Genomic DNA, 25142 nt, shown 5'->3' on the forward strand with positions numbered 1-25142 from the left:
ATCGATAACATGTGAACGCTTTCGTATTATATGGATTCTAGGTTCCTCACATTTCTCTTCCTTCTCTGTCTCCCTAATTGCATAATTTATCACTCCTACATATTGCGTTTTCTTACGAAAATCTATATATTACACGTATATCAGCGCATTATGCTACTTATGCAAATTACAGCGAATAGATTAGGTTAAAATGGAAAAAAATAATGTCATGAATGAATTCCTCGCCATACAAAACCGTAGGGGGCTGCATTGCTTTACGTATTGTGGAGGTGCCGTGGCCGAGTGGTCTAAGGCGCCTGCCTATACATGAAAAAGTCCGGTGTTCGATCCCCGGCCGCGGCAGCTATGCCCGTGAGCAAGGCATTTAATCCACAATGCTCTTTTATCCTACTTTCGAATAAATGGAAATGCTATATGTATTATTTAAACTAGGTGTGAACTTGTTTTAAAAAAATAAATAAAAAATTCTTGATAGACATTCACATATACATATACACTTATTTTACACTTTATGCTAATTAGCTCATTAGGCTGATTACGATAATTACATAACTTTAGAAATAAAATTATTGTCACGAATCGATTCTTCGTCACAAGAACTCTTAGAAAAATAAGATTATTTCTGTTTTCAGTCTTTCTGGTTTAAGAGTAGTAGCATATTGTATATTGTATATATTCTAATTAGATGATCATGCTAATTAGGCTAATTTTTAAAAAAATACTCAAGGTTGCCAAGGTAGCAACCAAGCTGAATTTACTTCAATAACCATCTAGAACATGGATAAAAAAAATTGTACTTAACGACTCTTCCAGGTCTTGAACATGGCCTATGAGCCCGTCTACTATAGTGTCTAAACTTATCCATGATTTTAGATTCGAAAGTTGAACCAAAGTTGAATTGTATGGAATGATATTCTAAACAGCCTTTTCCTTTCATTTTTTCCCCTTGCGTACTCTGCTAGACCATTCGAAGCGGGAATTCTTACTAGATTCCGGGTGGGCGTTTCAAAAAGCTGCATGTGCTTAAGTAACAAATGATTTCACGAGTGACTGATGAACCTTTCTCGTATAAAATTGCTCAGAAAGAAACTGAGCAAAAGCGTAATTTAAATTGGGAATTATATAATTTATCACTATTCTAGTGAGACAAAAACGTAATTTCTCTCAAGAATTTACCGAGTCGTTTGGTGAATCGCCTTTATACATAGTCATGATAGAATATCCATGGACCTATGCAATGGGTCCATAATTATAGTAAATGACCCGATCGATCAATGCATAGCATAACTCTGGAATCGATTTCAATTTGGGTAAGAAAACGACTAATTTGATGTTTTTAAAATCAAAAGAAATATACGAACAGCTGTTATATAAAAATGAAATTAAACCTTCTATTTTTGACAGAATTAGAACGAATTATGATCTTACCAATAAGGAAATAGAAAGTATATTTTTAAGACTAAGATATTGCACACTGAATAGTCGATTAAGGGAGTTCCAGTATAAACTCTTGCATAATATTTTATACACTAACCACCACCTTTTCCGTTTTGGTCTTATTTCGACCAATTTATGCTCATTTTGTGAAAAGGAAGAAGAAACGTATGAACATCTATTTTATACTTGTGAATTTTCAAAATCACTTTGGGATCTATGTGCAAGAAGTTTAAATTTTGAAATAAATAAATTCAGTTGGCAGGAAATTCTTTTCGGGAAGCAGGAGAAAAGTAAAGGTAAATATCAATTAATTAATCATGTTTTGATTTTAGTTAAATATCTTATTTACAAAAACCGAGAATTAAAAAAACCTCCTTCATTGATTGAAATAAAAATAGTATTAGGGGGGATCAAAGAGAAGAAAAGAAATTAGCAACAAAGAGGGGGACTCTTACAATCCATTTCTCTAAATGGGAAAACTTAAATATTAGACCATGTATTGGAGCCCAGAGCCAGTTCTCCACCGGATAGGGGATGGGGTGTTCAAGGGAGGTGGGGGGGGGGGGGTAATGACAAGGGCTGAGTTTGTGTTTGAATTTATTTGGGTGAAGAGGCCGAGGTGATGGGTCAAAAATCTATATGCTGATGGCTTCAATTCGTTTAGGTTTTATTAATGATTTATTTATTCACTTTTGTATTTGGAAAATTTCTCTTATGTTTTTTTATTTGACACTGGAAAAAAAATCATTATGTTGAATTTTCTGTAGAAGTTTCTTCTTGATGCATATTATTATCATCAATGTTATTATACAGATATTGACTAATGGAGTGTGTAATATAAACATTCTTTGGACCGCCGGATTTATATTTTCTCGAGGGGTTATATTTTCCCGAAGTGCACAGCGCTGAGGGAAAATATGATCACGAGGGAAAATATTAATCCTTTAGGCGGTCCAAAGAATGTTTTTTTACACATCCCATCAGTCAATATCTGTTATATTAGATAGCCTTTAATGATTTAGATAAAAATAAAACGATGCGTGCAGCCTGTTGTTTACGATAGTCAGAGTGATTGATGGAACTGGTATAGATCTAGATGTAACTTTAGTCTATTACTACTCTAATGCAGTGAATGGCCCTTTTCTAATCAAATCAAGTTTGTTTTAGGCCTAGCCCTAGATCTAAGTTAGAGTCCAGTTCAGATACTTTAGTCCCACATATTTTATTTCCGTTTAGTTGGTAACATCTTACCCACAAGAGGGCGCCATACACGTAGAAAAATATATTCACGGACCGGTTGGTCAATATATTCATCGAAGTGGACCGGCTGGGAAAATACACGGATTTCGATCATATCACGTGACGCGCAATTGACCAATCGCGCTTGGCTATCTGTCTTGGCTATCTAATATTTATAATTATGTATTGGAAGATATCTGACATTGTGTTTTATTGTAACATTCATGAAAATATTATGTTTCAAAGTTCTATTTGTTATATATATTTTATTTTGTATATGAATTGAAGTTGTCAATAAAAACTACTCAATACACATAAAAAAGTTTCAATTAAATACAAATAGAATTTTAAATTATTTCATATCATCAAAATAGTTCAAATTGGCCCGTTGCTATGGTAATGGGTTATTTTCCCCCAGAAAAGCACAATTTTGTCTTAAAAATGTAGAATCTGTTTTTTTCTTTTATTTCACTTTATTTGAAGGTGCTGGATGTGAGTGCGCTTGCAGCTCAATGTAAAAATGCCATTTTTGCCATTTCAAAGGCAACGAAGTAACATCCGAATTGGTCAGATGAAAAATAACATGGTGAAAAAGATATTGGTGAGATATACTATAAGAAAAAAAATGACCTAATCTTCATGCATTAGGTCTGACCCAATTTTTTTAATTGTTAACCATTATATACAATAAGTGTTCAGCATGAGTTCATTAGAATGAAAATAACTGTTGTTGCCTTGGTAACAATTGAATTTAATGTAAATATCAATGTTGTAGATAGGCCGCTGCTATGGTAACGGCTTATTTTCCCCAGTAAAATAGAAATTTTAATGAAAACATGTAGAATCTTATTTTTCTTTCATTGGCCCTAATTTGAGGGAGTGGATATGAATGGGTCATGATTTTCAAGTTGTAACGGCATGTATGTTGTGCGACAAGCGCAGAAAGTTTGATGGTATCAGATTTTAAATACATTTATACCTGCTACATAGGCATATTCGGTATGTTGAAGGGAATTTTTATACCAATTATTTTAAAGGAAAAATACCTGGGATTACTTCGTTTACCAGTAATTAACAATTAAGTAACACCAATTGTCCATTTTTGCTTTGTGGTAGACGAGGGGAAGCATACATTTTTATTTCATTAAGAAAATAAATATTTAACATCACCGTACCTAGTATGTAATAGTTTTTGGTATTATTGGCTTATTCTTTTATCAATAGTGAGTCAAATTTGGATTTTATAGTTTGAAGGATAGCTAATTAAGCTAATTAATGTAATCAAATTAGGTAAATCATGGAGTAAACTTGATTTAAGTTGTGTTTTGGCTGTCAGGTTTGAAAAAAGATAATAGAGGAAAATGATCTGATAGTTGTAGGTTAACTTACAAATTCAATAAAGTTCAGAAGGTACTTAAACAATTTTAAGAAAAGCACAAACTAATTAAAGACTTCAGAAATAGACCAGTGTGTTGTGAAGTATGACATCATGGTTGCAAGTTTGCCAGTGTCGACTCTGACAGTAATGACTTTGACGAGTCCGAATTGTCAGATGATTCTGGTAAATAACAGATAGCCAGTACACCTCTGGATACACAAATTTCATTGCTGAAGACTTGTTTGTATCAATAAAGCCTTCATCTTATGCTATTTACTCTCTTTTTTTTTCTTCCTTTTTCTTCTTGATGTTATGGCGATGCGTCTATAAACTAGTACGTGTAGGGCCCTTTCACACGTGAATCTTTAATGGTGATTGCTATTGTTATCGTGACTGTGATTAGCGTTCGTGTTTCTAATCGTGTTCTAGTTTGGTTTCACACGTACTAAATATTTGTCATTAGCCGTATTTTTCACTGGAATCATCATTCACATTACGATTTTTTTTACCGTGTGAAAGGGCGGGTAGATGACACAACATCACAATATGGCAACACCTTTTGGCTAGCACAAAGGTGTTCAGAGAACAATTATAAAAAAAAACAACATATAGAGGACACTGATACAAAGATTATACTAATAAAACAGGCCCGGAAAACAGGCAATTGTGCCAAAAGAATGTGTTTTGTATTATGGCATTGATAATCAAACTAGTACCTAGAGATCTGACGACATGTAGCATGTCCTGCAGAATGTTTGAGCAAGAGGATATCACTGCATCATAGCACTATAAAATACCTCATAGGAGTATTATTGCTGTGTGTAAGATGAATAGATTTATTTAGTACACGTAATTTGTTTATGTACCTACTAACTCAAAATACAGCTGTGAAAAGTTTTCATTGTGCATTCATATTTATCCTATATGAAACCTTTTGACTCTCATATGTCATCCTATGGTCCGCCAGTATTCGAGCCAAGAGAAAAGAAACCACACGATATGACTGAATCAGATGAAATCATTTTTATTCATAATAACCACTGTAATTTTAATGTATTTGAAAGTGTTTGCAGTTCATGCAATTAAAGGCAAGAGAACATAATATGGGGGATCATGCATTATTACATTTTTTTCCTGAAAAATGGTTGTTGTTATTTATGATTGCACAAAATTATTTCAGTAAGAGTTATCCCAAAAGAAGTTATACATGATTTGAAAAGTCTGACTCGAAAGAGTTGAAGTATGCATGTAATTTTCCTTAAGAATGTTAAGTTTTTCTGATTCTCAGATTTTGGGGGGACGTAAACTTATTTCAAAATTTTCTACATATTTCTACCTTTAGCTTGTTATGAAATAACCCTTTGCACTTTCTGATGGATTTCTTGAATTCGTCAGACAAACCCTTTCAAAATATATATACTTTTATGGATATGATGTCGTCAAACATAAGAAATACAGTATATTCAATTGAATAAAACGATGCGATTTGGGGAAAAATTTTGAGATGTAACGGAAATGGGCATAGCTCAAAACGCATGGCCAATTGCGCTTGTAGCTAAATGTATAAATACCATCATAGGCCATCGCCATGGTAACCAAATAATATCTGATTTGTTAAAAAATAACATGGTGAATAAGATAATAGTGAGAAATACATGTACAATAAAAAATAACCTCACCTACATATAAGATTTGAACCGTTCATGTAGTTTTCAACAAACATTGCAGTGAGGTTTATTGCAGGAGTTTATTAGAACGATAATTGCTGTTGCCTTGGGAACAATTTAATTTAATGATAAATATCAAGGTTGCCAATGTGCTGTTGCCATGGTAACAGATCATTTTCCCTCATAAAAGTACAAATTTTAATAAGACATGTAGAATCTGATTTTTCTTCCATTTTCCCGTATACAGGTAGACATGGTATATGAGGGTGCTGAATATGAATGCGCTTGTAGCTAAATGCAAAATTACCATCTTAGGCCATTGCCATGGCAAACCAAAATAACACCTCATTTGGTAAAAAAACATACATATACATAAATAAGAAGGTAAAAAATCAATGGCATGAAATACAAACATTGACAAAAATTGCAGTATGTGTTCTGAACGAGTTCATTAGAACGATGTTGCTTTGGTTATATTTGAATTAAATGATAAATATCAATGCTGTAAATGGCCAATTGCCATGGTAACGAATATTTTTTTCCTCAAAAAAGTAAACATTTCGATAAAAGCATGTTGGATCTGATTTTCTTTCTTTTCCTCTTATTAGAACACGTTAGTTTTTTTTGCATGAGTTCATTATCATTATAATGGTAAGAATTTATGTTGTCATAGTGATGCTTGAATTTTAACGATACATATGTGAAAATTTCAAATCAAATGATAGAAAAATGTGAGTGGATGACGTCATCAGCTCTCTCATTTGCATGCTGACCTTATTTGCATTTGTTTTGAGACATTGGGTGAATCTTTGAAATGCCATAACTTTCTTACTTTACATCCGATTTTGAGTAAATTTATCAGTTTGTTAGATTTTTCTCCGAAAATTGAAATCAATCTTTTCTGGGTTGGACTGCCTCTTCAGTAAAAAGTTGTATAAGCAATATTAGTAGACCGGCCAAAACGATTTTTTATACTTTGGACGGCAAAATATGTTAATACTTGCTAATGCTTGGGATCTCATCTAAAAGTTTTGCAAAAATACCCAGGAATAGCGTACGGCCGGATGCCAAGCGTAATTTTGCGTGAAAGTGTCATTATAGCGTAAAATCTGAGACTGTCGAAAATCACGCATTTTTATATTTTGACGGATTATCATCATATTTTCGATTATCTTTGATATGAAATTATTTTCATTCAGAGTTTCAAATTATAAGTTTACTAAATATGCATTTCAAATTTGAATATTACACACACACATATGGCACAAGGAAACATAAAACCGCGATTTCCTCGAAATAAAAGTTTTTGAAAACTATCAATAGTTTGAAGTTTTTTTACGCAACATAAATTCTTCGATTTAAATGCGTTTATCCATCGAATGTAAAGTAAATGTTCCAGTGCCACAAATATTAAAAGAATTTTCAAGTAAGATGGAAGATATCTCATTTTATGTTATCCGAAAGGAGACAATGTGTGCATTTTACCAGGTGCGCATTTTGAAAGAAAAATTGAAAATACCGTACATTATGTACATAATTACATGTATAAGTACATACTAAAGCGAGTTTTTATTTACACGTATAAGTCCATAATAAAGCGAGTTTTTAATTGGATAGCAATTTGTCAATTCCTTGCATCCCAGCTAAAAGTTTTGCGGAAATACTGAGGAATAGCGTACGGGTGGATGCCAAGTGCACTTTTGCGTGTAAGTATCATTTTTCGCGTAAAATCTGAAAGACTGTCGAAAATCACGCATTTCGATATTTTGACGGATTATCATCATATTTTTTATTATCTTTGATATGGAATTGTTTTTATTCAGAGTTTCAAATTATAAGTCTACTAAATATGCATTTCAAATTTGAATATTACACACACATAATGGCAATATGAAATATAAAACCGTGATTTACTCAAAATAAAGGTTTGTAAAAATTATGAATGGTATAATGTTTGTGTTCCGCATCTCAATACTGTCAAGATTTAGTGCTAACCGAATAAATACTTAATAATTGTTGTCATGTCACATATAGTGAAAACAAATATTGAAATAAGATGCAAGATATATATCATTTTATGTTATATATGCGAAATATAGCAATGCATATTATTTTATCAGATGCGCATTTCTGATAAAAAAATAAACAGCGCATAATATTACATCGATATTGCACATAGCTTATATCAGTGCGATACTCGTCATGATATTATTATATAGGATTATGTTTGCTTTTGTAGAGTTCGATCTTCTTGCTATTTCCGCGAATGAATTGGTGCTGAACTTAAATCTACCTGTGGCGATATTCAGAAATAGGTCTGATATTTAATTTGCCGTTACCATGGTAGCATTAATTTCATAGGAATATCTATATCCAAGATCATAGAAAACATACATTAATGAATAAAGCGATTAAATTAGCATTTTGAAACCACTCTGTCAATCTACATTTTACTTCAGTTATTTGATTATCAAAGTATATTAAAAAAAAAATGGCCGTTGCACGGCAGTACCTATTTTTTGTCTCGCCGGCATAGCAGAGCAGGACTAAAGGAGCCACTTCTCCGGTGGAGGTGACGGTAGTTCTGATATAACAGCGTCATATCAACCTTGAAATCTTAGCCAGAGTTACATTTTCCAAAATTTCATTATAACTTTGAACGTATAGAAAACAATTAATGAGACACTTTAATATTCATGTATTACTGATCGTCTTGCACAAGTTTTAGATCACATGATTAAGGTCAAAAGTCATTAAGACTCACTGAACTTTGGCCATATGGGGGTATTTTTTTTAATGTCATCATAACTTTTTATTTCTATTGATCCAGTTAAAGATTACACTTGAACATAAGGGTACTAAAGTATCATCGATCATTTTGCACAAATTTCAGTTCACATGATCAAGGTCATACGTTATTTAGGTTCGATGAGCTATGGACGGCGTTTTTGTGAATAATTATTAATTTCAGTTGTTTTCAATGTCCTGCTGCTATAATTATTATGTTAAAATATGAATAATAAATGTTATTTGGTCTTTTGCATTGCAAATTATGATTTTCATTCAATTCATTTTACTTCATCAAAGTTTTTGCATTTGCTATTATCACAGGTCCATGTTGTTATATATCCTGGTCTAAGACGGGGGCCGGACAGCCCGACCCTGGGCAGCCCTGGCAATACCAATGCCCTTTTGGGAAATGCAGTTGTACGACCATCTATATATTACAATATATGCGCTGGACGCCGGTCATTAGCCTTTAGATTTGTTTGTCATAATGGTCGTGCGACTGCATTTCCCAAAATGGCAATACACTGTGATGAAATCAGCTTTAAGAATTAAAATGTGAACTTTAAAGGACAGTCCACCCCAACATAAGATTGATTTGATTGAAAAGAGAAAAAAAAAATCCAATACGCATTACACTGAAAATTTCATCAAAATCGGATGTAAAATAAGAAACTTATGACATTTCAAAGTTTCGCTTATTTTTAACAAAATGGTTAAAATTTATGAACGAGCCAGTTACATCCAAATGAGAGAGATGATGATGTCACTCACTCACTAATTCTTTTGTTTTCTATTGTTTGAATTATACAATATTTCAATTTTTACAAATTTGACGATTAGGACCTCCTTGCCTGAACCACAAAATGTTAAGATAATGGAATTCCACAGGTTCAGGGAGGAATGAAACTTCATTTCACTTGACAATGACGAGAAAATCAAAATATTTCATATAATAAAAAACAAAATAAATAGTGAGTGAGTGATGTCATCAGTTCCCTCGTTTGCATAATGACCGAGATGTGCATAATAACTGTTTTGTGAAATGAAGCGAAACTTTAAAATGTCATAACTTTCTTATTTTACATCCAATTTTGATGAATTGTTCAGTGTTATGCTTGTTGAATTTTTCTCTTTTTATTCAAATCAAGTTTTTCTGGGGTGGACTTGTCCTTTAAAGTACTTATTCATGTAATTATGTTTATAATTTACAGTATCTTCAATTTTACACTAAAAATGCCCCCCCCCCTCCCCGATAAATTTTGCATGTCCCGTTTCGGAAAATATCTCTTCCACCTTACTTAAAAATTATTTTGATATTTGTGACATTAGAAACGATCGATATTCAATAGATGAACCAATTTAAATCGAGGAATTTGAGTTGTAAAAAAAACTAAGAGCTATTGATAGTGTTCACAAACTTTTATTTCGAGTAAATCACGATTTTTGTGTCATATTGCCATATATGTGTGTGTGTAATATTCCAAATTGAAATGCATATTTAGTAGACTTATAATTTGAAACTCTGAATAAAAACAATTCCATATGAAAGATAATCAAAAATATGGTGATAATCCGTCAAAATATTAAAATGCGTGATTTCCGACAGTCTTTCAGATTTTACGCTAAAAATGATACTTTCACGCAAAAGTGCACTTGGCATCCGCCCGTACGCTATTCCTCAGTATTGCCGCAAGACTTTTATCTTGGATGCAAGGAATTGACAAATTGTGCTATCCAATTAAAAACTCGCTTTATTATGGACTTATACATGTAAATAAAAACTCGCTTTAGTATATACTTATACATGTAATTATGTACATAATGTACGGTATTTTCAATTTTTCTTTCAAAATGCGCACCTGGTAAAATGCACATTGTCTCCTTTCGGATAACATAAATGAGATATCTTCCATCTTATTTGAAAATTCTTTTAATATTTGTGGCTCTAGAACATTTACTATACATTCGATGGATAAACGCATTTTAAATCGAAGAATTTATGTTGCGTAAAAAACTTCAAACTATTGATAGTTTTCACAAACTTTTATTTCGAGGAAATCGCGGTTTTATGTTTCCCTGTGCCATATGTGTGTGTGTAATATTCAAATTTGAAATGCATATTTAGTAGATTTATAATTTGAAACACTGAATAAAAATAATTTCATATCAAAGATAATCAAAAATATGATGATAATCCGTCAAAATATAAAAATGCGTGATTTTCGACAGTCTTTCAGATTTTACGCTAAAATGACACTTTCACGCAAAATTACGCTTGGCATCCGGCCGTACGCTATTCCTGGGTATTTTTGCAAGACTTTTAGCTGGGATGCCAAGCATTAACAAATTTTGCCGTCGAATCCTTATCTAGAGCACTTTTTGAGGTTTGGCCGGTCTACTATATCATGTATATAGGAATGTCTGAGTATATTTCAGGTCAGGAATTAATGTGCCACACATGAAACTTTAGTTGGGACATCTGGAGTGCGAAAATCCCTTTCTCGACCGTTCGCCTTTTAAGTTGTTTAAATTAAAAATGAGTTAGCCGGTATGTAAATTTTTCTAAGGGTGTGCGGAATTCGGGAAAATTCAGGAGCCATTTTGAAAATATGATTTATTTAATTATTTGGCCTAGAAAGCTGTCAAAGAAGGTGTCAAGAAATTGAAATGTGACATCCATTTGGTGAGTTGACTTACCCCAACCTACAAATCAATTTAGGAATCACAGATGTCTATTTAACTTAATGATAAAGAAAAATATATTAATGGGGGAAAATACATTCTATAATCACATTTATTTCATTGCTCGACAATTGTATGAAGAAAATTTATACACAGTAAAAAAAATATTGGGTAATTTTTTAACCAGCACTAGGGAAATTATATGTCCAACCAATTTGGGGCAGTATTTTACCCAATGCGGGAAGCATATTGTCCAGTAAGGTTAAAAAATAAGCAGCAATTACTTAAGAATGGGCAAAACTTTCATCACATTGGACAAATAAAATGCCCAAAAGACATGTCCAATATTGGTTGGACACATAATTACCCTCGTGGAGCATTTAGAGTGTACGTATTGACCTTAGTATTCGGTATTAAAACTCTAAAATGGCCATCGGCGACCATTTTGGAAAATATTTTTCAGTGGCTTAATTGTACTACAAAGCTGTTTATAAAGAAGTATTAATAAAGAAGGGGCTTATAGGGGTCAATAAATGGTTATACTTCGTAATTCCGAAGGTTCGTAATTCCAAAGGTTCTTAATTCCGAAGGTTCGTAATTCCGAAACACGTAAATTGCCTATATCTCGATGTTCCTTAATCCGAAAACGTAAAAGGGTTCGTTAATCCGAAAAATTTGTGGCGTTATTCCGAAGGTTCGTTATTCCGGAGGTTCGATAATCCGAAAACGAAATAAGGTTCGTTGTTCCGAAGGTTCGTTCCCGGGGGGGGGGGGCATTCGACCAAAAAAGTGGTAGGGGTGTATCGCGGGCGAGACAAAAAAACGGGGGCCTTGGAGCCGGCTTATTGTATAAAGGAGGGTCCTCAGAACGGGCTTCGGAACTACAAATGTTTGTGAAAACGGGGGTCCTTCGAACGGGTCGCCTGCGTGTGCATCCAAATGGAACGGGCATACGTGCATGCAGCTAGCACGGCGCACGGGCGCCGTCTGCGCTAGCGCAGAGGCGATGGTCGGACAGCGCTCTTCGGCCGTTTTTCACCAAAATTGCGGCTCATCGTAGCAGATCAATGCGACCGGAACGGCGTAACGGAAAATATGCGAAGCTTTGGAGCGGATATCTTTCTTCTTTTTTTTCTCTATGAGAAGAAAATGCTATGCTTTGGAGTGGCTTTCTTTGTTCTTTTTCTCAATGAGACAAAAATGCTATGCCTTGGAACGGAAATTTGAGTGTAAAAATGGGGGTCCCCTCCGCGGCACATACCCACTATGCGTTATATACTGAGTGCCCCCCCCCCCGGGGGGGGGGTTCGTTAGTCCAAAAACGAAATAGGTTATTCAATCATTTACTTTTCGGACTAACGAATTTCATTTCTTTTTCGGATTAACGAACCTTCGGAATTACGAACCTCACTTCGTTTTCGGACTAACGAACCTTCGGAATTGGGAACCTTTGGAAATACGAACCTTCGGAATAACGAACCTTCGGAATAGCGAAGCTTCGGAATTACGAATGTATGCGTCAAGGAATCTAAGTCTAAACTCTATTTAACAAGATGACGTAGTCTTGTCCTCCTCATCACAGTTACTGCAATTAGAATATCAAACATGACTGCTGGTGATAGCCGTTTCGAAAAAAAAGTAATCTTTTTTATTTATGTTTAAATCAGATTTTTTGTATGAATTCGGGGGTTTTAGTGGTTAGCAAAAGTCCATCCAGTTGATCCAAACCTGACAACCTAATCAGAGATTACGCTGCCATTAAAAATCAAAACTGAAAGCCCCGTGTCTGCCTGTCATTTTGAAAAAAGAGGGCAAATTTGGGGAAGATTTAATTTTCCTAGAATGCATAAGTTTAAGTGGACAAGTATTCAACATCCATTCATATCCTTCTGTACAATTATCAAAAACGAGCTAAAACCCTAGTAATTTTCCCTGTTACACCGACTTTATAAATTTATTGTAAGCACTTGGAGAGTAGAATTATTCATTTGTATGTTATAATATAAAGCGCTTTGAGCATATTTACATAAGAAGAGCTCTCTCAAAACAAATCAGTCAAATTGACTAGCTATTCATGTCAACAGGGTACAACTGTTCTAGTCATATTTAACTGGAACAGAGTTATTTCTGACTATGATATACATCGTAAGTGTGACTAGACATATCAATTACACCAAGCTGACTACTGATCTAGTCAGTTTGACTGATTTGTTTTAAGAGTGTACATATAATGTTAATATATATATGTGTGTATTTGTTTTGCTAGAATAATGTTCAAGATAATCAAAGTCTAATGTCCATTTGGAGAATAGGCATAATCTTGACCTAATTAGATATGACAACTATTAGTCGTTCGTAACTATACAAGCCCCTATTTCAGAGAGTAGAATTGTGTTTACCAAACTTAGCATTTTAAAGGATTAGGCGTTGAAAGAAACAGTGATAATAATAGGCCTTATATATCATCCAGCTCTTTGATTTATTTGTGTCTTGATCCAATATAATAAATCAGCCAGAAAAAACTTGATTGAAAGAAAGAAAGAAAAATCCCTTCTTTCGCCGGCCGGAGATGACGGACAAATTATAAATGCAGAACAGGATTCTTCATAATACTCAGATCATTTACCTTTACAATTACCATATCAGAGACACTGCAATGTATTGTTATAAAGGCATGAACCAAAAGCCACCAAAATTTACATTTTTACCTTCTTAAGAAAGAAATAAATCATTATGATTACCTCTTGAGGTATAAAATTGAATTATAGATGAAGCGTGTCTTGATATATTGCTGTATGAGAAGAGGATCTCATCGTACTCTAAAGATAATCATGTCTACAATAATAGCATCATGCCCCATGCCTGACATTCACAGAGCCTTATCAGTTCTCCTAATATATAAACCCCTCAAAAAAGGTTCTGCAACTCAAGTTTGAGTGCTAATAAATTTCTTAATGTGCCATCATCGTATAGAAAAGTGGTATCATTGAAAAGTATGATTATCCCTCTTTACGGTCATGTGTCATTTGTAATGCTAGTGTTATTATGAAATACACAGACATGATCAATATGCAACAATGTAAAAAATGAAATGTTGCAAAATTCGTTGCCATATCATGTTTGAGTTCTGCAACTCAAACTGCAAGTCTGAGTGCTAATAAATTTCTTAATGTGCCATTATCATGTGAAAAAGTGATATCATTAGAAATCATGATTATTCTTCTTTACAATCATGTCATTTGTAATGCTAGTGTTATCATGAAATACAGACATGATAATACGCAGCAATGTTAGAAATGAAATGTTGCAAAATGCGTCGTTTCCAATAGCGAATTTCCAATTGTTTCGAGGATACGGACCGAGTGCATTCACTGTCATCTGCATGGTGGAAATTCTATAGAAATGGAGACTCTTGTTATAAATCAATGCATTTTGCAACATTTCACTTCTGACTTTTCTCAATGTTCAGGGAGACTGCATATTCCATGATTACATAATCACAATAAATGGCATGTCATTGTAAAGAGGAATAATTCAGCTTTCCAATGATACCAGTTTCATTTTTTATACTTCATTAACCAAAAAGATATCATCCCCAAAATTGAGTTGCAAAACTTTTTTTGAGGGGTTTATATATATATACATACATATATATATATATATATATATATATATATATATATATATATATATATATATATATATATATATATATATATATAATGAGATCAGGCAAGGCCAACTCAACAGATGACGCAGGACACCATTATTCGCTTTAGCTTTCTGTTGAGTTGGCCTCGCCTCATCTCATTATGTTTCATATTCACAACTCAACAGCGTTTGGTAGAAGTAAACTTATCATCACACTAAATATATACATATATATATATGCTTGTTGGAAGGAAAACTGACAAGCCCCCAACAACACTGTTAAAACAATTTAAACAACGCTGTTTACTATGTGAATCGCACAGCAGCTGTTCAAACATTTCAATCGAGTGTTTAAAATCTTAAACAACAAAATTTTAATTTAAATATTTAATCATCAATAATCTAAGCAGTGGCGTAACTACGGGGGGCATGGGGGCACTTGCCCCCCCCCCATCGGCTGACCAAAAAAAAAAAAAAACGAGGAAAAAGAGATAAAAAGAGGGGGAAAGGAAGAGAAACGTAGTGGTGAAAGAAGAAATTATTGTTCATTACAATATGTTATATTACATTATGTTATGTTATATCACAAAAAAGCATTTTTCATCACTTTATGAAACATTATTTGCTCCGGGCCTATGTCTTTATTGTTCGTGGTGCTCGCATAGACTGTTTAACAAGATCTATACAACCCTGCATGTTGTACTAAAACCTCCCTTTTTCATATCAATATACTGTACGCCAAATATATTTCCTTGCAATTCGAGTTATTGTTTTATGTAGTAACATTTGCTTCTTTTAAAGACCACTTAAAGTGATTGCCCTATTTTAAGGTCTTAATATAAAACATTTTCTGTCCGTGCTAACGTTCACATTAGTTGATTGGTGAGATGTCTGCTCTTCATAAATTCCTAAAATCAGTCCTTAAAATTTCAACTTTTCTGATCTCAATATTAAAAAATTTCAGCTCGCGCTTCGCGCTCGCATCATTTGGTAAGTGAAGTACGTACGGTCTTAGTGAATCCCTGCAAACAAGCCTCTTCAGGTCTGAATTTCCTAAATTTTCAGCCCGCGCTTCGCGCTCGCAGTACTTTATTAGTGAGATGCGTATGACTACGACTACAAAATGTGCTTCATGTGTTTAGATGTAATTCTAACATAATCAGCAAAGGATGGCATTATAGCATAAGATGACCATGATGAGATATGTATACTCTTTATGGATTCCTAAAATATAGTCCTTAAAATGTCCCTGTTTGGGGTGAATATATACAAAAATTTCAGCTCGCGCTTCGCGCTCGCATTGCTAGTTTAGCGATAGGTACGTATCATGATTACAAACAAATTGCTTGTAATGTCCCTTTTTAGGTCTGAATATCAAAAATTTTCGGCTCGCGCTTCGCGCTCGCATTATTTAATCAGTGAGATACATATCCGTTTAATGGTACTGCGTCTCTACTAGGTCAATATACCTGGCAACTGAGCGCGCTCCCTAAGTGACTCAAAATTTTTGCTGGTGCCGCCCCCCCCCCCCCAATGCCGTAACCCACGGAACGCCACTGAATCTAAGCATGCTGATTGTGTAAGATTTTGAACACTTGTTTAAACTGTTTGAACAACTATTGTGTGATTCACATAGTAAACAGTGTTGTTTAAATTATCTTTAACAGTGAACCCTGATCCAACAGACACGAAATGACGCCGCTAAAACTTCCGGAAAGCCCCTCTCGAAATTGACAATTTTGAAACTGAAGTGTACATATAAAGAGGGACTATTTGCATGACGCTGCCAAAATGTCTGCATTGTGATCAATTTACATTCGAATGTCAATTACAAAATTAAGATAAGGTAGCATTTAATATTGGTATGTACTCTTCATTTAATTCTTTCACAAAATATCTAAATACAAGAGTTGCCAAAGCTGTTATACATGTATAACTGCTCACATTATGTATATACAATATACATGCGAGAAGATGCAATTTCAGTAGAAAGCCAATGGAGATGAATTATAGGGTTTTTTCAGTTCAATTCTATTCATACAAGTTTTCATTATTTACAGCTCATTTGAAATATTACATGATAACCATTTTTCATTATAAAATGAATGATGACTAGGAGTTTGATTTACAATATTCAATTAAGACGGTTTTAAAGTTATCGGAATCAGTACTTTAATATCACGTAGTTAAAAAATTAATTGGATACAAATTGATTGAAGGTCAAATTATCAATATAAATTTATATAAACGAATTATAAACCAAAATTGCATAAATGATGATTCTATACAAAGGTATACAATAGAACGAAAGAGAACAAATAATAACAGCAATGCAATACTTTGTTAAGATACTGATTTTGAAGTATATGATATTGTGCATCTTCCCTTTCAAATTAAAAACATTACTTACTCTCCGAACCACATGAGAAAACTAGGTAAAGACCCCAACAACATTTCATCAAACACCATCCAAACAAAAGCTGATGTAAATTCCACTAACATACCCAATAATGATACCCTACCGGGCAGGGCTCGACCCATTCATAAACCACTGTATGACTAATACAACTAATCTCAAAACTGAACAATGGAATATGAATTTTATACTTATTTTCCTTCAATACTTTTACGCTCAAACTTAAGCTGTCCACTTAAAAATTGTATACGGGAAACAAATCTGTTTACATTTAGTTACATTTAAATGGTCCGTCAACAACGTCGCGTCTTAAGATATTGTGTCTGTGCAATCATTGTACATTCAGTTTGTCATATCTTACATTAATAATAATAATTGGATTTATATAGCGCTTTTTCCAGAGGATACAAAGAGCTGTTGATTGCATAAGATAAGTTAAGGTTTATGGTTATATAAGTGTGTTTTGAGATGTTTTTTTTTGGAAGAGGTCAAGAGAAGAGAGGTTCGAAGAGATGGAGGGAGTTTGTTCCAAAGACGGGAGGCAAGAGATTGAAAGGAGTTGAAACCGGCCTGTTTTCTGGACTTTGGAATGACATAGGAAGGAGCAGCTGCAGAACGAAGAGAGTATGTAGATCTTTGTTGCTGAAATAATGAAGAAATGTATAAGAAGGTAGTGTGGTTGACAGCGATTTATGGGTTTGAACAAGGCAGTATTCGATAATGTACATTTCAACAGTTGTTTTACTCCTTGATACACATATTAATGATTATGATAGCAGAATAAGCCATTAGCAAAATATTTTGTGTAAAATTTTGCCAAATTATCATAATAAGATCTATTCCGTGACAGGTTATAGTCTTTTGCTATTTTGTTTTACTGTATGTTTTTTTCTTCATGTTTTTCTATCATGTTTTCACTTTGTAGGCCCCATAGAAGGACAGTTGTCATGTTGGCAAAAATGAATGTGGGCTATCCACCCGTTTTGTATTTTTGTTGTTTTTATATGGAAAATGTATACACACTAAGAAATAAAGGTTCAAAATTGGACCCCGAAAGATTGATGCAAAATCAGCACCCTATGGGTTCAAAATTTGAACCCCTGATTTGGGGTTCAAAAATTGAACCCTGTGGTTGGGGTTCATTTTTGAAAACTGCGGGTTCAAAACTGCACCCCTAGGGGTTCAATTTAAAATTTAGGGTGCAGTTTTGAACCCTCAGGGTGCAAAAATGAACCCCAACCGCAGGGTTCAATTTTTGAACCCCAAATCAGGAGTTCAATTTTTGAACTCATAGGGTGCTGATTTTGCATCAACCTTTCGGGGTTCAATATTGAACCTTTATTTCTTAGTGTGTATACTATATACTTGCGAAGGCAAGTACCTGTATTAATGGGAAGTTTACCCGGGCAAAAACTTTATAACATAAGCATCAGAAAAAATAATGATATCAAATATTGGCGGTTTGAGGAAATTCATCAAAGAATTAAAAAGTTATCAGAATCTTATTTGATTGATGACGTCATATGCGAGCGACTGTCCTACGTATCGTATAGTTACGAAATCAATGAAATGTCTTTTTCTCAGAAAATTGAAAATGTTTTTTAGTGTATCTTCACAAATCATTTCACACGCGCTCCTAAACAGAAGTCATCACGAAACATTAAAAAAAGAAATTTATGCATGTTATTATATTACATTAAATAAAGGGGAAGCTGCTCGTTGATGTCGCAAATCAAAAACTTGACAATTTTAATAGCCTTTTTTAATAATATTTAATGGACTTTCCTCAAACCTTCACCAATTATTTCTTTATTTTCCTTACTATTTTTACAACAAACTTTTCGTCAGGGTAAACCTCTCCTTTAACTCTTGGCCGCAAGCTTTTACCATGGGCATTCCTGTCGCTTCACCATACGCCAACATTCATTGATTTAAAATATACATAACGTGAACAATTTGAGTACATCATTCGATTATAAAGTGCGGAAAACAACACTATCTTTGAAAATGTGACCAAGTGTCTATCAGAAAAAAACTAACATTTCAAGTGTCATATTATCTATCGACAACAAAAACATGAAAGCGTGCTCATTTGTACACCAGGTAATCTGTTAATCTGGTAGTATACTATGACCAAGTGATGTTTGATAATTAAAGGTCAAGTCCACCTCAGAAAAATGTTGATTTGAATCAATAGAGAAAAATCAGACAAGAACAATGCTGAAAATTTGACAATTATGACATTTCAAAGTTTAGCTTATCTTTAGCAAAATAGTTATATGAACGAGCCAGTTACATCCAAATGAGAGAGTTAATGATCTCTCACTCACTATTTCTTTTGTTTTTTATTGTTTGAATTATACAATATTTCAATTTTTATGAATTTGACGATTAGGATCTCCTTGCCTGAAGCACAAAATGTTAAAATAATGGAATTCCACGTGTTCAGGGAGGAATTAAACTTCATTTCACATGACAATGACGAGAAAATAAAACATTTCATATTTCATATAATAAAATACAAAAGAAATAGTGAGTGAGTGATGCCATCAGTTCCTCATTTGCATACCGACCGAGATGTGCATATAACTGTTTTTTGAAATGAAGCGAAACTTTAAAATGCCTTAATTTTCTTATTTTACATCCGATTTTGATGAAATTTTCAGTGTTATGCTTGTTGAATTTTTCTCTTTTTATTCAAATTAAGTTTTTGTTGGGGTGGACTTGTCCTTTAATGACATGATAGGATATTTTCAAGTACACTATATGAAACTGGAAAGTATTCCGAGCGACAGATAGATTTTGGATCCCCGCTTAGATGTTTAAGTACAATCTAACAGAGTTGTTTAAGACAGATGTGTTCTGATAATTTATTTTTCTGCACATTATTGACCATTATTCATACAACCTTAATGTATAGAAGTATATCTCCAAGCTTTCGCGATCTTTTTGAAAAACTGCTCTGTAATTCTTCAAGTGTATTACTGGATTTTGAAAGTTTTACAAACAAAATCATTCAATATCTGCTTTTTCACCAAATAAAACAACGTACCGTTAGACTACTCCCCCCATGAAAAAAAGATGTGCACTCTTAAAAATGTTAAGCAACATACTGTCCACACAACAATTTGTTAAAGCTTTATCCAATTCTGGCATGTTTTATACCAATAATGTGTGCTTTGGGTGAAAACTACACAGTATCGGTTGAAAACTACCAAGAATTGAATAATTTTTTTAAACCAATTGTTGTGTGGACAGTATGTTGCCCAACATTTTAAGAGTATGGGCAATCAGGTGTTGACAACATAGCTGACTTGGTTTGCTTGTACTGCATCCAAACCTCGGACTTCATGCTGCTCATTAGGAGAAGATTCCGAAGGCTCTGTTCTCAGAGAGGTCTCAGCAACGCTACTGTTGTTGGCAATACTTGATGCAGTTTCCTTAACTCCAGTCTTACGACATGTGCAGACCTCCTTCAGAAGCTGGCGAAAATCGGTTAACCGACTCCAGTAAATGATGGGATTCAGAACGCCATTAAGGGACTGCATTCCGCGCGCAATCTTGAAAGTAACTCCGTACCAAGGAGTGAATTGACGATTATCGAATGCCAGGTCTGGTCTTGCGGTGGATATGAAATTACATATGCAGTATGGGGTCCAGCATACTATATTAGTTAGCACAACAAGCGCAAAAGTCACGAGGACTCTCCTATTCTGTTGCAAGCGTTGTACGAGCGCGCGGTCGGATAAACCGGCTGCATGCGCCGCCCTTGTAATGGCCCAGTACACCAGCAGATAACACGCAGTGGAGATACCGTTTGTGGCGAATATCATAGCCGGTAATCCAAGTCGGATGATTGCCAAACTCGTGCTTAGATCAATACTGAAGAACGTTACAAAGGGTACGGCCCAAATAAGGAAACAACCGATGATACAGCGAGGCGCTGTGACGATGTTGCGCTTGTTGAAGGGATCGAAACGAATGATGATGAAGCGGTGGAGCGCCACAGCCAATGTGCTGAAAATTCCTATGAAGTATAGTGATCGGTAGGAAAGGAGGATCCACAGAACCTGAGGAAATCAAGCCATAATGAAAGAAGAAGAGTTAGACCAACAATCGCTTTAGTACCTAGACGATCCCAGTTTGTAGCAAATGTTTCAAAGTAAGATACACGTGATAGTTTGCGTCTAATCCACATTTGGACTTCTCTGTGATCGGGTTCTCAGTCAAAATGAAATATCTGCTTGTTTTTTTTAAATATAGGCCCTACATAAATCAATTTCCTAAATGTGGGAATGGGCTGAAAATTTCAGGATAAAATCGGTCAGAAGTTTGCTCATATCCAATTACTCAATTATTACTCACTGCAGATTTTTGAACCCTAAATGAAACATTTGTACCAACCCTTTTGTGGTGTTATCAAGTGGAAAAAAGTTTGAGAAATGCATATTTTTTATCATTATTTGCACCAAGAACGCTTGTTTGCGGCCTAAAAGATGCAACTTTTCACCTTTTGAGGTGCATAATTCTTTAAAGGTGCATACTAAACATAAAAAGGTTCAAATTTCAACCTTTATCACTTGGTTCATCTAGCACCCTATAGGGTGCTTATAGTAGAGCATAATTGCACTCATTGGCACCTCTTGGGTGCTGCGAATTATACTAACCCTTAGGCATGTTAGGGTTAAAGTTCGAACCATACTTACCCCTATTACATTAGGTTATAAAAGAAAAAGATAAAAACCTAACAATCATCTGAATATAAGGCGCCAGATAGCTCAACGATCAACTCCAAATATGAATTTTAATGGCTGAAATGATTCAGTGGACATTAGACTTCAGTAAGATGGAATTTGATATCTTCGTTCGATTTAACAATATTAATCTTTTCCCTAAGTTTTATACCGTCTTTTAAATCAACATCTGAATTATTTACAAACACTGATATGTGCAAAATATTGAAACAAAGACTCTATTAAGCAAATTAATATGTCTTTTGGCGAAGAAGCCCTACAACAACAAAGTATAAAACATATCATTGATTAACATTTACAAGGAAATGAGTTCACACAATAATATTGATTGTAACGACCATAATAATTATGTATTGTCCTGCTTATGCAATTCATTATTTGTAAAGTGAGTTCTTATACTGACTTAATGGTGGCACTATTTGAGAAAGTAGGCAGTAAACCTCTTCAAGTGTAGTTACGGCCACATTTATTTGTTTATTTATTTATTTATTCATAGTTCACCAAGGTAGCCCATTTAACAAAAGTTGATCTTCCATGAGGCCCTGGATAACAAACAATACAACTATACAATTAAAAACAATCATTGGCGATAATACATATACAGTTATCAGTATATTATGACATTGTTGAAATACAGACTATAAAGTGGCAACAGTATTCAATGAAGTAATACATCAAAAAAGAGATGATAGTTAAAAGCATCAGTCCTGAAAGGGGAGTTGGTATTGCATCGTAGTTGATCGGCCCAGGCAAGATTGAGGAAATGTCTTTTAACAGAGAGTTTGCATAAAACTTTTTACCTGAGAAAACTCTGGTAAAAACTGAAAAGTAAGGTTAGTCTGATTTCTGCCATTGACTTTAACACAGGGAAGAAACTCCGGTAAAAACATCCTGAGTTTTCTCAGGTAAAAAGTTTTATGCAGCGGGCCCCAAGACATTTAAAACTATTACACTTTTCAATTTCAATACTTTCATACTTAATAGAAATCTCACTATCTTTTAAAACCTTTAGTCTCTTTTTTATACTTCCAATGATCATATATTTGGTTTTATCAACATTTAAACACAGCTTATTTAACTTGATCCACTTCCCGATTGCATCAAATTCATTCTGAAGCTTTACTTTTATTTCATAAATAGACGTAGCACTTACATATAGGGTAGTATCATCAGCGTACATTACTAACTTTCCATGATTCAAAACTTTTAACATATCATCAATATAAATAACAAGTAGGCCTAAAAAGAAACGGACCTAATATAGATCCTTGTGGATCTCCAAGGGAAATACATCGATCATTTGATTTAGCATTTTTTATCGCAACATATATTGTTTTCTGTTATTTAAATACGAGTTAAACCATGCTAAAGAAAAATCACTTAAACCTATATTCTTTAATTTATTCAACAAAAAAGACGTATTTACGGTATCAAAAGCACGTCTTAAATCAATAAAAAGTGCTCCTGTATCATTTGACTGATTAAGAATAAATTCCGCAACAACATGAACAAACAAAAGATTAAATCAAAATTGAGAGATAAATGAGAAGGGGGAGGATAGAAAGATAGAAATAGGGGGAGTGAGATAAACTGCGTTTACTTAAAATAAAAAAAGCTTATTACATCTCCAGCTGTCATTTCAAATTGTTTAATTTTCTGTTCAATCATAGTGAGCATTATTATTATTTACATGAATATTAAAAAAAATAAGTTGCATATTAAAAGAATTAAATTGATTTGCTATACCCTGTCGACGAACAGACAAGAAAGCTTCACTTTACCAAGATACATGCTCTTTGGCAAGATACGCATTTATATTTATATATATATATATATATATATATATATATATATATATATAACATAAATATTCTTCAGAGTTTTTCAATGTTACCTTGAATCAATGAAAATGAATGATAAAAGGAATACTGCTAGCTAGTTAATTAGAATATTTCTTATTATTTATTTTATAGTGAAGGTTTAATTTGCATTTTATTATCATGATTAAGCAGAAAAATGAGAGAAATATATTCCGTGTATAGTGAAATTGTGGCGAAATTATGTACCCGAAATATTGATTTTATCATCTTTCTTTAATTTTGAGGTTGTAATTTTGTCACGTCGAAGGCGGAAAGGTGTGTACAATATAAAATCTATTGTGGGGCAATGTAATAAATTCGAAAGCAATAATCCAAATATTGTTTTGAAGTGAGGTTTGACAAAATTAACAAGAGAACAAAGATCCTCAGTTATCGTGTTCACAGACATTCCTTCATCAGTTGAATGTAATGGTATACACATTTTTTTATTCCTTTTCCTTCCATCTTATAGAATTAATCACGTGTTCACTTACCCCTCTGTACAGAACACCTTGGTATAACAGCCCTTTTGCAACGATCACAAGTAAAGCTGAAAGTCCATCAGCCAAGGCGATGTTGCAGGTGAAAATATTCTGGCGCTTTCTCATCTTCTTGATCGTAATGATGATGCCGACTGTTAGAGCATTAAGGGTGAAAGCCAAACCTTGGAAAATGATTTCAGCCATGTCTTCATTAAGATCAGCCATGTTGAATAACTAAGAGTGCCGCGGTTGGAACGATATAGAATGATCGTTTGCCGAATCTCCTAGCAACAACAAGCTGTTTTTATAATGAGAGTCAAATTTTGAATTACATTTTCTTCTCAAAAAACCCACCCCGCCTAATTACTAACCAATAAAAAGAAGCCGTACTGAAGTAAAAGAAAAAAAATAAAGAAAAATCAGTCAGTGTTTGCCATTTGTTCCATTTTTTTCTTTCATAACATTTTGACAACCTAGTGAACTTTTCAAATTTTCCCGATGTGAGAAGTTTGCAAAATTAACTTCCTTTTCTGATGACGAACCATCTCTGACAAATCTTTTTTTTTTACTTCGCTTTGATTTTCATTACAATGATGCTATTTTGCAAGGCTTCTTAAACATTAAAAAGTGCTCAGGATAAATTGATTCAAAGAAAATGAAGAGAAACTGACCTTCATCTCGCCTCCAATAGGAAATTGACATCGGCAAAGAAAACTGAAAAACGCATCTTGATTGAAGAATCGTCTCCATTTTGTAAAATAGAATTATTAATATCAATAGGCCTAGG

General features: G+C 33.9%; 1 protein-coding gene across 1 annotated transcript; it reads right to left on the bottom strand.

The window, feature by feature from the left end:
- Positions 1-20550: 20550 nt before the first annotated feature.
- LOC121428991 (melanocortin receptor 4-like) lies at positions 20551-24580 on the bottom strand. The gene is made up of 2 exons (XM_041625887.1): positions 24368-24580; positions 20551-21330 (listed from the first exon to the last, which is right to left on the bottom strand). The coding sequence occupies exons 1-2, from the start codon at positions 24578-24580 to the stop codon at positions 20551-20553; spliced, it is 993 nt and encodes a 330-aa protein (XP_041481821.1).
- Positions 24581-25142: the final 562 nt, after the last annotated feature.

Source organism: Lytechinus variegatus, chromosome 15 (assembly GCF_018143015.1).
Source record: "Lytechinus variegatus isolate NC3 chromosome 15, Lvar_3.0, whole genome shotgun sequence".
NCBI lineage: Eukaryota > Metazoa > Echinodermata > Echinoidea > Temnopleuroida > Toxopneustidae > Lytechinus > Lytechinus variegatus.